The following is a 19,457-nucleotide window of genomic DNA, read 5'->3' as shown; positions in this document are numbered from 1 at the left end:
CTTAAACGAGTGTACAAAGTGTCAACATTGTAAGACTTGAGACACAAGACAGTATTGTGCGTTGCTAAAAACAAAGATTTAAAGCATAAAACATTGTCTTAAAATTATAAGTCAGCTATTCTGCTCAGGCCCTATATCTCCGCTCGTGGGGCATGTAAAGCTAGAACTACATCTATCGTAACGCTTATTTGATCGTGGTCGTAAGCAATAAAGCCGTCGTAAATCGTATATCAATGCCAATACATCTATAAACACATTTTTCTTCACATGTCGAGAAAGCTGACAAGTTAGGTTATATGTTGTAATAGTTTAATAGTTTGATTAAAAATATATTTATTCGTACACAGGTATCACTTTGGCCAGAGCTATAACTAGACAGTTGATGAGGACCGTTGTCAGGACCGTGAAATTTATAAAGAATTTTGTCAAGGAGGAAGTAATAATTTGTAGACGTATTGTCTAATAACTACGTGTAGAACTACGAAAAAATTCATAGCTACGTGCTTGGTACTAACAGGTATGATATTTTTATATGTGACACTTCCTGCATAAGAGCATGATTCTTAATAATTGCTGCCAGAAATACTTCTCAGGCTACAGTCAACGTGACGCTACAAATGCTTCGAAGCATTCCTCTTCTCTTTTCTTTCAATGAAGAAAGAAGGAGAAGAAGAACGCTCCAAAGCATTTGTAGCGTCACGTTGACCGTAGCCTCAATGTATGCAGTACACATATATACATAGGTGCGTATATAATAGATTGAGCATTCTCATTGAAGAGCTTCAGGCAAGATCTAAAGGACAGAAGATATACTTGCGGAGACGTTTTCTTTTTCTAATTGTGTCCTAACCTAAATGTTAGGAAAGAAAAACGTTCTCCGCAAGTATATCTTCTGTCCTTTAGATCTTGCCTGAAGCTCTTCAATGGGAATACTCAGTCTATTATATACGTCTATGGCTACGGTCAACGTGACGCTACAAATGCTTCGAAGCATTCCTCTTCTCTTTTCTTTCAATGAAGAAAGAAAGAGAAGAACGCCCCAAAAGCATTTGTAGCGTCACGTTGACCGTAGCCTATGTTCAATATTATATGAAACAATAATTATATTCAATTACTTCTATGACTTCTACTTTTTGGTTGAAATTCTTTGTGTTTTATATGTTAAATATTTGATACATTTTGTGTAAAAACAGAACATAAAAAAATTAAAGTAGAACATTTATTATTATAATAAATATATACTAATATACATATATATACTACATAATATATATATATATATATATAATGTAGTATATTATTTTAACATTTACATATTTTTAAAACACTTATAATATATATTTTTTTATTTGAATGCTTATTTTTTTCCAAAATGCAATATTTCTGAGTTTTATAAACAGGATGTTCTCACTTTAATAGTCCCAAGCAAATATCTAAAAAAATATGGAAGATACAGAAAACTTTATACAAAAATTATAGGATATCAAGAGGAACAAATGATAAAAATATGGACTTGACTTTGAGTGACTTTTTTAAGGCCAGGTTAAAGTCATGGATGTTTCTTTAAATAAAACTCTTTTTTATTTTATCATCTTTTTCTTAATCAATTTAAGCAACTTTTGTCTGAACTAATTTTTTATTTGCCTAATATTTTTTGAGATGTTTAAGGAAAAGGTAACTTTTTCAATATTTAATTTACGATACATCGATGATTGTTTGTCGGAAGTCCATATTTTCATCATCTGTTCCCTTTGACATCCTACTAATTTTTTTATAAAACGTTTTCTGTATCTTCCATATTTTTTTAGATATTAGTCTCAGGCAATTAAAATGGGTACCCTGTATACTTTTAGGAAACTGTGCACAAAATACTGTATAAATTTGTATATAAAATTATAAATATTTGAAGATAAAAGTAGCTTTCCAGTATAATAGTGATTATACGACATTTTGACATCATACTTCTCATTAATTTGATGGCACTTTGACATTATTTTGACTAGGTTGTTTTCACTGGGTATACATATAGAATTTTAGAATTTTGTAATAAGTAAAAAAATTAGTTTTTTTACAAATAAGTATAAAATGTTTTAATTTGTCACTTACAGATGCTGTGAAAAAGCGGTACAAAAATATTGATGATCGTGTTATTGAAAGTACAATAATTGATTGGTTCCGGCGAGCATCGGATAGGATTCCGAAGATTCGCGATGAGGCGAAATAACTTCTATCGAAGTTAATCTATGTACGATTTTCTATCTCGTACGAACCGCTGTGGTTCAAGAAGAAGCAAGATCCGTACACGGACAGCCGTTGTTTCGTTTATAATGGCGAATATTGGGATCACAAGAGCAGAGGTGACTGGTCGCGATGTCCAAACATATTTTAGTTTGTTATACAGATAGATTCCATTGTGTGATGTGACTTTGTCATATACACATGCAATGTGCAGAGAAATTTTGGATCGTTCAAAAGTGACGGTAGCCGAGATTAGAAGTCGCGACCGTTCGCGGTCGAGACTTTAAATGCTTATGAAATAACGTTGACGTGATAATGGGGTTGTTATGGGATATGGTTTAGCAATTAATTCTTCCAATGAAGTGGACGAAACTTGTTGGCAACTCTGACATGTGCAATGTGTAATTTGTACTTGCATGTCATCGCCATCGCCTATTCTTTAACTCTTCTACCTCTCTCCCTTTCCTCCCCCCTTTTTCTTCACCGTCTTTCTTTTCGTCTCTTCTTTTTTCTAGTACTGAAGTAATATTTAGTCCAACGTGATGTTTGATTAACATGCGCTTGCGTGCTCTTTTTTTTTAAGATTTTGCTCTGAATTAATGAATAGTCAATCTTGAATTTTTCAGTTTGATTTGTAAGTGCGTTTTATTATACATATTAGGTATATGTATGAGTTCGTAAAAAATCGAAACTCTCAGGCAAGTCGAATGAATTCCGGATATTATTTTTAGCCTAAAACTGAGAGATAGCAATAAGACCGTATAGAAAAGAAAAAAAGCCTATTGTCATTAGAGAGGAAGGATTTCGAAGTTACATGTTCTACTTTATAATATATTCAGTATTCTCAACTTATTTTTAAACGAATATGAATCTAGTTTTCTAGAAATTAATCCGAGTTTAAGTTATACCGCACTCAATCGGTGCTATATATACGAAAATTGTGTGTATTTTATTATTTTTAATCCATTATTGAAAGTATTTGTGTAAACGCAGATAGATGTGCAATGAGGAATAGTTTCGAGCCGACATTTGACATGAATTAAAATAAAAGATGCGCTGATTTTTCTTTTATATATGATCTTTTACATCATTTTTATAGAAATAAAGAACACCTCCATATCTTAAGAAGCCAATTGAACTTTGACACGCATCGGTATTTGTAATTTTTCCCTCGTTGCACACTTTCTGCTTGACCTAGTGTCACAACAAAGAAAGTCTGAAAAATATTCGAAGTGGAAAAATAAATCCTTACGGTATTGTACGTGAATTCGAAGATCCGTGCAACTGCACACGTTCAAAGGTTTATTCAGTGATTTATGAATACGCGCGCGCGAGAAGATAGACATTTGTTCTACATTTTACACACGTAATATAACGCCGACGACGATGATGCTTCCAAGTTTGGCCAGCGTTGTTCTATGGAAAAAAGGAGGGAAAAAAAGAAACCATGCCATTTCACGTCCGCACAGATTTCAAGCACGCTAGAAGCTACGCTCCGAGTTTTCAATCAATTTTAGAAGTGTTTGGAAACATCTAGTTATTTTTTATTAAAATGTTTTTATTTGAAAATGGAACGCACAATAAAATAGGGTTTAATTTCTTGCCTTTGATAGCAAGAATTTAATATGGCCGTGATGACTACCCATGAGTCTTAAAAATGAGGAACTTTCTTTTTTTATGCTTCTTTTACCTATATGGTTCTATATGCAGAACATAGTCAATAGTTCTTGTAATAAATGTTTGCATAACTATATATACATTTTAGCTGTACTATATATAAGCATTTATAAGCTGTATTTTTTTATAATAAAATAAATATTAATCTGATTTTACTTTCTCGACCATTTCGCGAATTTAATAATCTCTATAAATGCTATTTTCAGAAATATCCATCAAAAACGTCTACACTACATCCATTTTACATCCTGGGGGCCTATTACGTATCTTTTCACGAGGTAAAAATACGAAAAGTGAAAGAATTTACTAGAGTATACTATAATTTTATTGGTTGAAATCTAAATCTGTTCACTTTTCGCATTTTTACTTTGTGAAAAGATACGTAATCTAGGCCCCCTGGAAGGATATAACAATATTTACTGGACGTCTTTGGGTGATACGATGTACCGCCCAAAGACGTCCAATAGACATCGTTAGTACGTACAATGACATCTATTGGACGCCTTTGGTACGTACCGTTGTACGTACTAACGATGTCTATTGGACGTCTTTGGGCGCCACATTTTTCGTACAAAAAGACGTCTACTGGACGTCTTCGGTACATCTTCAGTACGTCATGTGACGTACGGACGGGACGTCGTTTAGACGTCTAAAAGACGTCGGCGTGTTGCGTGGGTACTCAATCGAAATTCGGACAGCATAGTGGCTTACGTGCTTACGGAGTGGACCTGGACAAGCAAAATCAAATTCTTGAGAATATGAACAAATTCATTTTAAAAATGAGAGTAGTCAATAAAACATGCCTTATGCCATTTCAAAAAGGCATATTATTGAATAATAACTCATTGAAACAACTTTTAGTGTACATTAAAGACAAATACTCAGATGAAAATTTTCAACCACAGTACATAATAACCCGAAAACTGTGCCAGGATATTCTGGAAAACTTTTTTTCCTACCTACGAGCAATGGGAGGAGCAAATAGTCACCCATCGCCCGTAGAATTTAGAAACCGTTTGAAATGGTACATTCTTGGTAGACATTCCGAACACGCTATTTCTGTGAGAGGAAACACAGATATTGATAATGCCTCAGCCCCACTATTTGATTTACACGATGTCCATTCTGAGAGTCCCTGCGAATCACATATCTTCAATGAAACGGAAGATGAAGAGTTAGCGGAGGAAGCTGCACTTTTCTTAGGGAACAGCAATTTCCAAGCAAGCCAAGAAGAGACTGAAGGTCATACTTATGACGACTTTATGGTAGATTTGCTCATATATGAACTTATCAAATACTTGAAGCAAGTAATATTAACTTGTAGGTAGTATATATTTTTCTGTGTGTACTGTTAAAATATGCAATGACAGCCGCTCACGAAGTTAGCACAGCGAGAGAACCAATCAGCACGTCGCGGAAAAGAGGCAACAATAAACTTCGAGATATGCGAGTAATCGACTTAACATGCCTTTTTTAGAAAGGAGAAGGAAGGATATAAAAAAATTAAATTGTACTATTTCATAATATGAATTCATATCCTGGTTTATGTTCGAGAGCACGCGGTAGCGCGGTGTAGCGCGAGGTAACGAGACGACCACAAGAGAATAAGTAGCAAGTACAAAAATAACGTTTAATAATGTTCAATATGTACAAGAATTTACAAGTCTGTTTCAGGCAAGGTGCCGTGAACGGTGGCGCGCACTGAAGCTAGCACGGCAAAGCGGCAAGATGTAGCGAGTGCTGAAGCGAATTGCGGATGCAAAAGCAAGTGCGGATTGCCAAGCGAAAAGCGGTATAAAGCGGTGTGCGGTCGTATTAGATACTAGGCGGGTGATCTGCGAGCGAAATCGGTTCCGCGGCGCAGCGGCGGTCTTTTATCACTTCCGCGGTGATGCTCCCTCCAGGCAGATCACCGATGATTTCGGGCGGGTGATTGGCCCTCGGCGGCCTACGTCATCGCGTTGACGTCACCGTTTTCACGTGACGACTAGAAGTGCTCGTTACTTGTTTTCGCTCGCTTTGTTTATAACATGGATCTTTCTTTTGTGTGAGGGCCGTTGCTTGACTTTATTTGTGCGACCGGTCAGCCGTGGCTGTGTTGTTGCTCAAAGCGAACTTTCCGGAAAGAACACGAAAGATCCATGCTATAATGTTACATCGGCTATTCTTTTGCAGAGAAATCTTAGGCGACTATTTTACTCAAAGCGTGCTTGCGCGGATATGCAACCGATTTTTATGCATGCGTAGCTGACGATATACATTTTTATATGGGGTTAGAACAGAGGCAAATAACTAACGCGATTATGATTGATTTAGCATCATGCAAAATAATCTAAAGTGAGTCACTTCTATTCAGGCTATTTTGCGAATCGTTGCGATCTCAAACAGTTTATAATATATTTAATTATACATAAATGATAATAACTATATAGAGTACAATTAGTATTTAAGAGCAATAATAAGTATATAATACATACTGACAGTAATTACATAAGTAGATAATACGAAAATTTTATTAAATATATATGTATTACAAATTGCAACTTGTATACATATACCTATATGTATTACAAATAGCAATATATATATATATATATATAATAAATATAAAGATTATAACTAATTATCATTGTCTTTTTTTGTTGATATTTTATTTAGACTTTTAGGCCGATATTTATAATCCGTTCTTATTTTAAGATCGCCTTAAGTAATGTCTTAAGATGTTAATACGGTTCTGTGATTGGTTTATGACATCTTAAGATGATCTTAAATATAAAAACCGACTATGAATACCGACCTTAGTTACACATCATTTTGGTTATATTTTTCAGCTATAACAAATTATGTTGCAAAGGATAACGAGTTGAAATTATTAAAAGAGTTCGAGGCCAGCATTGCAGCACAGGACATCGAATCAGAAGCACTAATTTACATAACGGGTTATGTAGCACACCGATTTCGACACAAATATCCAATGCTAAAATGTGCAACCAAAGCAATGCCTCCCTGTGATAACTGGTTGTCATTCATATCACGCGGAAACTGTATTCATCCTTCTGCAGAATTTTTGACAGCTGCACAAGTAATGAATACAGAATTCAAATTATTCCATGGTGATTTCTTAAATTTAGAAGACAAAATTTTTGATAAACTAACGCATATACTTTATTCAAAAATTGCTAATGACTTTCCAACGGAGGTCATAGCATGTTTGGTTAGAACCAGAACATATATACGGTTAAGAACAATTAATAATGAAATAAAAATGAATAATATAAAAAAAAATAGAAAAAAACGAAGCATATGTGCAATATTATTATTTAGATAGCACTATATATATATTTTTTTACATTTTCATTTATTTATAAGTTTTATTTTCTATTGTATTGTTTCAATATTGTATTGTTTATTAGTTTTCAGTAGTGTACAATATGAGTTTATGTTAATATTTATGAATACACATATATTTTTACTTCAAATATATATATTTATATATATAAAGGAAGATGTCCTGACTGACTCATCAACTGACTCACTCATCAACGCCCAGCCCAAACCCCTGAACCGAATTTTTACCAAAAGTATATGAAATAGGGGTAGAATTTTCCGGGAAGTGCTATAAAGTGTATAATTTTTCGTTACCGATCTTTTTGGAAGCCGGTACCGAAATTTTTTCAATTTTTCGGGAATTAATTGACCGAATCTTAAAGAATTGTATATGAAGTAGAGGTAGAATTTTACGGGGAGCGTCATGATGTGTACAGTTTTTGTTACCGATCTTTTTGGAAACCGGTTTTTTTAATTTTTCCAATTTTTCGGGAAATAATCGAGAGATAGAGAGAGAGGGAGAGAGAAAGGGAGAGAGAGAGAGGGAGAGAGAGAGAGAGAGAGGGAGCGAGAGAGAGAGAGAGAGAAAGAGAAAGAGAGAGAGAGAGAGAGAGAGAGAGAGAGAGAGAGAGAGAGAGAGAGAGAGAGAGAGAGAGAGAGAGAGAGAGAGAGAGAGAGAGAGAGAGAGAGAGAGAGAGAGAGAGAGAGAGAGAGAGAGACTATTTGCGTGTCTTATTACATATGTCCTCCGGGGCGAAGCCCGGGTAACCAGCTAGTTATATATATAAATACTATGTTCTTATTTCTGATTAGTTATTCACGTTTGAAATACGCGCGTTACCAAATGGGTAAAATCTGATTGGTTGAAATTTCGGTCCCGCCCCACATGCCGCCATTATGCGCAATGTCTCACCTTTTATATTTCCACCACGGCCTAGGCGACGGCTACTCCTCCCCCCACTCGCTCGAGGGGGTGGGGGAGCAGTCGGGGACAGCTGCTTGCCCGCTACGAAAGCAACCCTCGAAGGGGAGGTGACGGGTGGGGATAGTGTCCCCCATCCGTCACGAATTAATTCAAGCCCGGCAGGGCTAGGCGTGGGGGAGGCTCACACGGAAGGTATACTAGTGATTCCCGGGGCCTCCCCAAAAAAATAAAAGAAGCGCCGCGAGGGACACTCGAGGGGGTTTTTAGTGGGTTAGAGCCCCCACATAACCGCCCTCCCCACCCCGGGGGAGGGAATATCCGTGTGGATTTTCTCCCCCGTTACCAAAAAAAAAAAAAAAAGGTCAAAGTAATCCGAGCTGTGTTAGTTATTCTGTATAATTACCGTAGAATTTTCCGGGGAGTGTCATCATGTGTATAGTTTTTCGTTACCGATTTTCTGAAAACTGATTTTTCTAATTTTTCTAATTTTTCGGGAAATAATTGACCGAATCTTAAAGAATTATATATGAAACAGGGGTAGAATTTTCCGGGGAATGCTTTTACATTAATCTACCGATTTATCGGTAAGATAATAAAAATAAGATGAATAAAGTGTAAAAAAGACAAAATGTAAAGAAAATTGTAAAGCTAAATGTCTATTATTAATAATTTTTATTTTATAATAATTGTACAATTATTTAATATAATTATATTGAATAAAAAATATATTGTGCAATTTTAAATATTATAATTTAATTAATAATAAATAAATATAATAAAATTTGAATAAAAATGAATATAAAGGATTCTTTGCAATTGCCTGATAAGTCATTGCCTGATAAAGGAATTTTTTTCGATTAAAAATATTGAAACACAAATGAAGTTGTTTGAAGAAAAACGACTCCCGGGCGAAGCCCGGGTAACCAGCTAGTGTAATATAAAGCACAAGCTATGGGCAGAAATATCTTCAGAATTAAATGGTAAATATAAAAATACGAATGTATCATTTTCTTAGATTATTTTTATACGTATAAATATTAAACATATTAATGTATAAATATAAAAATAATAATTTAAGAAAATGAATTTATACTCTTTGTAGGTAAAGTGAATGCAGATGAAGTATAAAAAAAATTTAAATCGATGCAAGAAAAGATATAACACAAAAATGGCCTCATTACGAATCAATGAGTTTTCTCAGAGACTATTGTCTTTCAAAAATGTAAGAAAGAATTTTGAATGTAAGAACGCATTTATTATAAACATTAAATTAAGTATTTGATAAATCATAATTGAAAACGTTACAGCACGATGTCTAATATAAACAGTGAAGATAATCTAGTTCAAAATTCATCTTCAATTAATGTTGTTTAATGTACCAGCTCGCGCAGAAGCCAGGTCTAATGATTTGATGAGGGAACTAACTCGAAACCAAATAGTGGACTGTTCAGAGACTGTTACTACGTTTACGCGAGCGTTACTTTTGTAGTAACTTACGATAATTCCTTCGCGTAAACAGGATTTTCCTTCGCGTAAACGGGATTTTGTAGTAACTTGCGATAATTTACTCCGCGTAAACGAGTGATATATCGTAAGTTACTACAGAAGTAACGCTCGCGTAAACGTAGTATGTGTATTCGCAAAGAAATATATAACAATGGAAGAACATATATCGTTCAAATAAATAGAATACAATAACGTAAGCTGTTTCTTATATAATGCAAAAAAAAGTAATTAGTCGTAAAGATCCCTTCCGTGATATTTTATTACGTATCTGTCTCTTAGTAATACTTATTTCATGAGAATGATTTTCATGTTGTGTACAACACTGAGTTGAAGATGATACGTATCTCGAATTATCTGATTTTGATGTCCTGCAGATTTTCAGGAGACTAATCGTTTTACTTTTATCCAGAAAAGGATCTTAATTATTAAACATGTATAATGAACACAATATATGTTAAGAACACAGAAATAATATAAGAAATAAGACGAATAGACTTAATGTGCCAACTCAATTGGTCTCTGATATATAATCTTTTAGAAAACAACACTACTCAGTGTCCAAAACTCTTTGATCAATCAATAACCAAGAGACAATAATATGATAACTATTATTTCTCAATCTCAATGAACAATAGAATATATGCAATGTATAGCATTATTCATTAACACTGACACGTTAAGTCCGTTCTTTAAATAAGTAAATATCGCTCAAATCATTATATCTTAATTTTACCTTAAAGTAATCGCTAATGAAACGCTCGCACGAATGTATATGAACTTATCTCTTATCTTCGTTATAAAGAAAACGCTCGTAATAATGTTAAAGAAACGCAAACGACAGATTTGTACTTGAATCGTGTTAAACAATTAATGAAACGCTTGTTTACAAAAGAAACGATTGATTTGATCACACTCAAGTATGTAAGGATTAACATAACGTTGTTAATGAAAAGTATTATCGTTACATTTAATGAATCAAATAAAATATTGAAGGAACTTTATCGACGATCGCCATTTTACCAAAGAAATAGTTTAGAATTATAATTACTGAGCTCAGTATTTTCAACAAAGTCTAATGAATCCAGAGGATTTATCTCATCGTCTTTGTAAGAGATGAATGATTCTCTCGTCGTGCTCTCGTATTATCTGGAACCAATGATCGGAAACGTGATATGACCATGCGGTCGATTCCGCACTAGATCGAAATCTAACGCATTCCCATAAACGATCATTGGTTAAAGAAAAGGAAATTAACTCGTTACCTGAGTCAGAGAGAAACCTGAGAGAGGCCATCCGGGCTGATTCGGGCTTTTTCGTGGCAACGCATTTTCCGACGCGCCGCCTGAGAAAGTGCGCCTCAACTACGTCGTTTCGCTCGGTAACTGCACATGGTTTGCGTCCGTGCTAATGGTTCGTGTCCGAACTAGCCAGCTGGAGGGGATCTGCTGGCCGCGGCGGCCGCGCTCGGCCGGCCCGGCGCTCGGCAAGCTTCGAGCGAGGAGAGAAGGACAGATATACGATCTGCTGTCTCCTTCTCTCTTGAGCTGTGACGTCGCCGGCGTTGCCGCTAGCACGCGCCGGCTATACCACGATGCCACGCATTTCGGGTATCGCGTACGGTGTCTCGCCGAGTGCCAAGTCTCGAGTTGGCAAATCGACGACGCGCTACGTTACATTTATAAATATTTATTTAATTATATTTACAGTTTTTATATTTATAACTTTTAAATATATATATATATGTATATACATATATGTAATATATACATGTATATATATATAATATTATATATATATATATATTTATAAATGTAAAAATTGTAAATAAAATGAAATAAATATTTATAAACACTAATTCAGGAAGGAAAGGATTTAGGAGTAGAGAGAGCTATGCATAAATAAAATATAGATATTAATCGTTACTTTATTATTTATTGAAGATTATTTTGGGTAATAATATTTGTTGATGCCCGATATATTTTTTTCTTCACCAGCTCCGCCTCTGTCTCTTCCTCTTCCTCTACCTCTGCCTCTGTAGTCCGGGAGTTAGGGGATTAGATATTGAAGTTCACGGCGCAAAGCTGGAACTTTTTTTTATCGATTCTTATGATATCCCGTAACAAGTGTGTAAAGTCTCTAAAATCAACTCGGCCCGCTTCGCCTTTTTTTATTGCAAAATATATAAAAAAACGCGTTTCTGTATAGTTTTCTTTAAATAACTCCTTCTGTGTTGGTCAAACGACAAAACTTGAAGAGAGGAAAATTGTTCGGAAGGAAATTTCCTATAAGAATAAACCTTGAAAAAAATTTTAAAAATTTTTTTAATTGCAAAATTGCAAAAAATACGCGAGAAAGGGGCCATTTTTACAGGTTCCCGAAAACTGGGTTAAAAATTATCATATTTAAGCGGACATTCACTCAATGATACCTTTCAGTATGCTGAACAAGTGTGCACAAAGGCTCGCCTCCAATTCTTATATGGCTGCTTATTAACAAATTATTTATGCAAATCGGGCGCTTGGCTCTCACGTCTGAACGGGTGAACTTATTTTGATGCACTTTATCGGAAATAAAAGGTAACGATATCTAGTTTATTTTAAAATAAAATTTTTTTTTTTCTAAAATTTGACTATTATTTAAAACAATTTAAATTTTGCATATTAAATATCGGCGTTGTTTATTGGCGTAGAGTAATGCAAATAGCACCATTGGTTTGCGCTTAAAAAATCATGAATTTAAAAAAAAAACGTCCCATAGAACGACCATTAGAAGCCGAGATAATTGACTTTTACATAATTAATGATTAGGGGAGACCGGGGCTAAGCCGACAACGGGGCAAACTTGACACTAGGCTTTTTGCCAATTTAAATCTATCGTAGAAACTTGCCTCTTTCCTACTGTAAATGCGTCTTTATGTGCCAGTATTATCAACGGAATTTGGTAACATTCTGAGTTATAGTGTAATTTTTAACGCGACATAAGCGTTTTTGATAGTGAAAAGTAATTTTTCTGATCTCTCGAAAATGTCTACTCTTTCATCGAGCTTTACTCTTGCGAATCTACCGGTAAGTGATTTTGATGGGAAATTTGATGCTCTATATGAATCCGATAATCGTTTTTGCATATTTTCAAAATTTTCATGTTTTTGAAGTGACAAAAGTGAAAAACGACGTCCGGGGCAAAGTCAACACCACGCCGTTTTGTCGGCTCCCAGTAACAAACGATGCTTGTCATGCAGCCGTATGGCTCATGACAAATGTATGCGCACGTCCGATCGCGAGTTTACCTGCATTAATTGTTTTTCAGACATGAGTTTAGATGAAGATAATTGAAAGTTCAACAATTTTTGTTCTCATTATTTTAAATGATTGTTCTAGCTACTTTATTCCGAATTTTTGTACTTTTTAAATACACAATAAACAATGTATTTTCATTTTCAGACAGTAAAAAATAAGTTCCAGAGCAAATTGTGTCGATCAGACAAAGTGTTGAGTTTGCCCCGGCGGGGTGTCGAGTTTGCCCCGGCATTTTTCAATTCGAAAATTTGTCTTCGCGTCACTTTTTCTTTCCTGGCGGCAAAACAAAGCGACGTACAGCAAAACTTCCTGAATCAATTTTGTACCTGAAGAATCACTCTTTAAATATGTACCATTGAATTTGCCTAAAAATTTTAATTAAATATTAAAAATTGCCTTTGAAAAAATAGTGTCGGCTTAGCCCCGGTCTCCCTTACAGCTAAACTATTTCATATTTTTACTTGAAATTTGGTGTGAAGGTACTGGAGTGAGTGCTTTAACGGTGGAATTTTTTTCGCTGCAATTTGACTGCCAGGTTTGGCGAAAAAAAATGTCGAATACAGCGGTTTTAGAGCGAGAGCGCTGGAGCGGACGCAGCCGCGCGAGCCGCCGCTGCGTCCGCCAAGCTCGCTTAATTAACAATTATTTTTTTCTGCAACAAAAGCACATATCTAAACGATTTTTTTTTTAATCTGCTTGAAATTTTTCGAATTTTATGATTATCACATTATAAATGTCATATTCTCAGTATTAACGGAGATAAATAAGATATTAGGAAAAATACGTATTAATTAACAAATTATTTTTGTGATATTTTATACTGTATTGTATATTGTATATTGTCAATACAGATAGAAAATAGGTTGTCTACACATTTTTTGGAAAAATTTACGTAAAATAAAGTAAAATAAGTGTGTAGAAAACCTATTTTCTATCTGTATTGACATTATACAATATACAATACAGCATACAATTGACAATATACAACATACAATACAGTATAAAATATCACAAAAATAATTTGTTATTAATTAATACGTATTTTTCCTAATATATCTTGTTTATCTCCGTTAATACTGAGAATATGACATTTATAATGTGATAATTATAAAAATCGGAAAATTTCAAACAGATTAAAAATAAATCGTTTGGATACGTGCTTTTGTTACAGAGAAAAGTAATTGTTAATTAAGCGAGCTTGGCGGACGCAGCGGCGGCTCGCGCGGCTGCGTCCGCTCCAGCGCTCTCGCTCTAAAACCGCTGTATTCGACATTTTTCTTCCCGAACCTGGCAGTCGAATTGCAGCGAAAAAAATTCCACCGTTATAGCACTCACTCCAGGACTCCAGTACCTTCACACCAAATTTCAAGTAAAAATATGAAATAGTTTAGCTGTAATCATTAATTATGTAAAAGTCAATTATCTCGGCTTCTATTGGTCGTATCGGGACGTTTTTTTTTTAGTAGGTAAGCTAGGCCGGTTCTACCCCAGGGGCTCCGAGGGGGGGTGAGGGGCGGGGGGTATACCGCGGGGGGGAGGGGGGACCCGCGTTCGCGTTTTTGCCGCGCCACGGGCGGGGTGGGGGAGGGGGGACCCGCGTTCGCGTTTTTTGCCGCGCCGCGGGTGGGGAGGGGGAGGGGGGACCCGCGTTTTCGGGCGCCGCGGGAGAGGGATCCGCGGGGCGAGGGGCGATCGCGTTCGCGTTTTCGGGCGCCGCGGGAGAGGGGTCCGCGGGGCGAGGGGCGATCGCGTTCGCGTTTTCGGGCGCCGCGAGGTGAGGGGTCCGCGGGGCGAGGGGCGATCGCGTTCGCGTTTTCGGTCGCGCCGCGGAGGAGGGGGGTACCGCGTTTTCGCCGCGCCGCGGAGTCCGCGTGCAATGGCCGCGTCGGTCCGCGTGACATCACACGGCACGCTCCCGCTCGCGTTATCTCCCCCTCGTAGATGTTCTCTCGCGCCCCCGTCCTCCGTTCGCGCGCGTCTTCTCGTTCGCGCGGTCTCTCTCTCGCTCCCGGCCCCATTCGCGTTATCTCTCTCCCTCGCGCGCGGTCTCTCGCGCTCCCGGCCCCCGTTCTTTTTCCCCGTTCGCGCGCGTCTTCTCGCTCCCGGCTCCCGGCTCCCGTTCGTGTTCTCGCTCACGATCGCGTATCTTTTCTTCGCCAACGATATTTAATCGTTTAGATCTTAATATTTAATTTTTAATATTACATTTAATTAAACGATAAACGAAGACAGCTTAATGACAGGGAACGGTAAATGAAAAGGAAAAATAATTAAAACTTTTTAAATTATATTATATGCATTTATTTATCATGTAGCGCATTATACACAATAGTATCTGCAGCATACGCCAACAGTTCGCAATCAATAATTGAATTTTTATCATAAACTTCATGCAAGATTCTAATTGCATTACATTTATCGGTGATACAATTTTGGCGTAAAATGGTTACAAATTGTTTAAAATTTTCACTTACGCCATGAACATTTTGGCATAGTTGAAAATACACATTTTCGACGCAATGTTCTAGTTCGAACAGGAAGAGTACAGTTGACGGTTTCATGTACAAGCTGGTGTCGCACGACGTCAATTTTACCATATCTGCGTCACGTATTTTAACGAGCTCCAGATCTCGAAACGCTAGCGATGATGGCGCCGGTGACTGCACGAGTCGCTGAATATCTGCACGTTTTTCGATGAATGTCACCCACGTTGCATGAGGCAGAATTATCCGATTGCCTCGATTATTACCAATAAGTATATCCACAGAGGACATAGGTCCCGCGTTGATTCCAACATCCAAAAATTTATATGCTGTCGATGTCAAGGCAAATCTCCTTCCCAAAATACGAGGCGTATAACGAGGTTTATCAAAACTGAAAAAAATACAATTATGTTTATAAAAGATTTTTTTTTGCACAAGTATATACGAAAATTAGCGGTACTTACTCATTGTGCTGTTTCTCGCACGTTTCATCCTGAATCGGAACGTAGTAGTTCGCACCGTGAGTGTTCATTATAACTGGAGGCTGTTTGCGACGTACTCGAACCGTATCAAACTCTTGACTGCGCTCTAGAATCCTCGCAGACCATTTATACATACAAAAAACTGCAAATCTTGCAAATAGCGCCAATGTATGGCTGCTGCATGGTGACCACCACCACATATATGTTAAATGTGATATCTTTGTCAAGAACATTCGTGATGAGATCACCTCATCGGTCAATAGCATCAAATATGATTTTTTTTTCAAGAGCATACGTGTCTCGCGATGATTTCATCGAACACGTGTAAAACTGCAAATTTTGCAATTTCGCATAAGTCAATGGAGCGTTATTGTTTTCAAGAACATGTCGCGACGTGTCTCGCAATGATTTTATCGAACACGTGCAAAACTGCAAATTTTGCAATTTTGCATAAGTCAATGGAGCATTATTGTTTGCAAGAACATACATGTCTCGCGATGATTTCATCGGACACGTGCAAAACTGCAAATTTTGCAAATAGCGCCGATGTACGGCTGCTGCATTGATACAGATCAAATCACCGAAAGTCAATGGCGCGATATCGTTTTCAAGAACATACGTGTCTCGCAATGATTTCATCGCACACGTGTAAAACTGCAAATTTTGCATTTTTTCGGAAGGCGCAAATGTACGAATGTTGAGATGAAATTAGATATGATAAAAAAGCAAACGATGCATCATTAGTAGAATATAGAAGGACGAATCTGGGGGATACGCTCAGTAGTCGAAAACTGGAAGTCGCGAGTGCAACAAATTGTGGTAGAAAGAGGAACATGGAGCAAGAGTTGTTGGAGCAATCCACCCTTTTAAATTCGAAGGAAGGCTTTGCCGCGTGGGAGCAACGATGCGACGAGTTTATCGAATCGTTGGAAGAACAAAGCCGAATTAAACGGCCACGATTAGCGATCGGTCTCAAACAGTCGTTGGTCGCCTGTATCGCACGACTCGAAGGTCTGAAAGACTCGGTACGTCAACGTTTCGTGCATGTGGGTGCAGGATACAGTGCGAGTGAGACAGAACTCAGATGGCGCGAGATAGATACGGCCTTTGAAAGTCGTATACTGACCGGTGTGGTAATAAATTCCAAACACATCGACCCTCATCAATTTCTCAAAGATGCGAGAGACATTGTACTCGATCGTGTGCGGAACGTCATGCAACGACATGACAATGTAAAAATAAACACAATGTTTAATGGTGAATTTGTTGCGGGTGACAAACGCGCGAATAAAAGTATCGCAACGAGAAACTATGAACTCTTTCGTGAGTCCGATCTGTGTGAGTGGTACAAGCGACACGTCATCGAGCCTACCCTAACATCGCTGGAGGAATTCCGTCGCCGAGGAGGCGTTGTCGCGTATACTCAATTTGACTGTTAACGTAAACAAATATAATCCATTGCACGCGGGGTGTTTTGTGGAAATACCGCGAGAAATTAAAGTGAAGAGAGCGGTAATAAACGTGCGATCAATGGACAATGCATGTTTCGCATGGTCAGTGGTGGCTGCTCTGCATCCAGCCAAGAGACATGCAGAACGGGAATCGTCGTATCCACATTACACGTCGGTGCTAAATCTAACACACATTAAGTTTCCAATGACGTTGGATCAAATTAAACGGTTTGAAGATCACAACGACATCTCCATCAACGTCTACAGCATCGAGAAAAAAAACAAGGAACTTGCTATTCTGCCAATACGCCTCACCGACCGAAAGATGGACAGGCATGTAAATCTGCTGTACGTGCATGACGACAACGTGGGACATTTTGCATGGATCAAGAACCTGTCCCGCCTCGTGAGCTCGCAATTGAGTAAAAAAGAGCACAGGAAATACTTTTGCGATCGGTGAGTATACATTCTAATAAATAATAAAAATAATTTTTACGTAAAAGATATAAAAAAATTTCTTTATTTACAGATGTTTGCACTACTTCAGCTCCAGCGAGAAATTGGAAGCCCACACCGTCGACTGTCAGGAGATGAACGACTGCGCGATCAAGTTACCAAGCGATAAGGACAAGTGGTTGGCCTTTAAAAATCACAACAGGAAGGAACGAGTTCCATTTATCGTATACGCCGACCTGGAATGTACCCTGGAGAAGATGGAAGCGGATCCGGAAACGTCCAGGTACACATATCAACATCATCGCGTGTTTAGCATAGGGTACTACGTGCGTTGCTCATACGACGACTCGCTATCAATGTATCGGTTTCGTCGCGATAAGGATTGCGTCGCGTGGTTCGCCGAGGAGCTAAGACGTTTAGCTCACGACGTAAAGACAATCTTGTCCACTAATGTACCCATGGCGGATTTCACGCGAGACGAGTGGGAAAAGTTTAACAGCGCAACGCACTGTCACGTGTGCGAAAAACCGTTCGAGCCAGACGACGTGCGAGTACGCGATCATTGTCATCTGACCGGTCAGTACAGAGGTCCCGCGCACTCAAACTGTAATCTAAACTACAAAGATTCGCATTGCATTCCCATAGTTTTTCATAATTTATCGGGCTACGACGCGCATTTTATTATAACGGAAATAGCAACAGCGTACGAAGGACATGTAGACTTGCTCCCAATTACAAAAGAGAAATATATTTTGTTTACGAAAAACGTTAAAAGCACCGAAGATAAAGATAAGAAAACTTGCGTCAAATTGCGATTTATCGATTCGTACAAGTTTCTCACCGCTAGTCTCGACAAATTGGCATCTTATCTCAGCAAGGATAAACTGCGAATATTGCAACGCGAATTTTGTAAAATATCCGCAGAAAATTTTGATTTGCTGACACGAAAAGGCGTATTTCCGCACGAGTACATTGACTGCGTCGAAAAGTTGGAGGACTCGTGTTTACCACCGCGCGACTCGTTTTATAGTTCATTGACAGGTGACACCGTATCCGAGAGCGATTACGCGCACGCCGTCAACGTCTGGCAGCGGTTCTCCATTCGAACGCTCGGTGACTACAGCGATTTATATCTCAAAACCGATGTCTTGCTGTTAGCCGATATCTTTGAAAATTTTCGCGATAGTTGCGTCGCGAGTTATGGACTCGATCCCGCGTATTATTATACTCTACCGGGTTTTACGTGGGATGCTATGTTGAAGCATACACGTATCAATTTCGAATTGCTCACCGACATTGACATGGTCATGTTTATCGAACGCGGCATACGCGGCGGTTTGAGTCAATGTTCGAACAGATACGCGCTGGCCAACAACAAGTACATGCAGTCGCACGATCCATCGAAACCGTCGTCATATCTGATGTATTTCGACGTAAACAACTTATACGGCTGGGCAATGTGTCAACCATTGCCTTACGCAGATTTTCAATGGGTCGACAACGTAACCGATTTTAATGTTATGGATGTCGCGTTGGATTCCACGATAGGCTACATTCTCGAAGTCGACTTGGAATATCCGCAACATCTTCACGACGCGCACACTGACCTACCGTTC

The 19,457-nt window shown here is 37.8% G+C and overlaps 1 protein-coding gene across 1 annotated transcript; it reads left to right on the top strand.

The window, feature by feature from the left end:
* Nucleotides 1-4,883: 4,883 nt before the first annotated feature.
* On the top strand, nt 4,884-17,845 carry LOC139781401 (uncharacterized). Its single transcript, XM_071720259.1, has 2 exons — nt 4,884-5,180; nt 17,339-17,845. The coding sequence occupies exons 1-2, from the start codon at nt 4,884-4,886 to the stop codon at nt 17,843-17,845; spliced, it is 804 nt and encodes a 267-aa protein (XP_071576360.1).
* The last annotated feature ends 1,612 nt before the right edge of the window (nt 17,846-19,457 follow it).

Source organism: Temnothorax nylanderi, unplaced genomic scaffold (genome assembly GCF_030848795.1).
Source record: "Temnothorax nylanderi isolate EJ_2023f unplaced genomic scaffold, tnyl_v1.0 TNYL_tig0335_pilon, whole genome shotgun sequence".
NCBI classification, from domain to species: domain Eukaryota; kingdom Metazoa; phylum Arthropoda; class Insecta; order Hymenoptera; family Formicidae; genus Temnothorax; species Temnothorax nylanderi.
The sequence above is the reverse complement of the archived record's forward strand: the minus strand, read 5'-3'. Positions and strand labels throughout refer to the sequence as shown.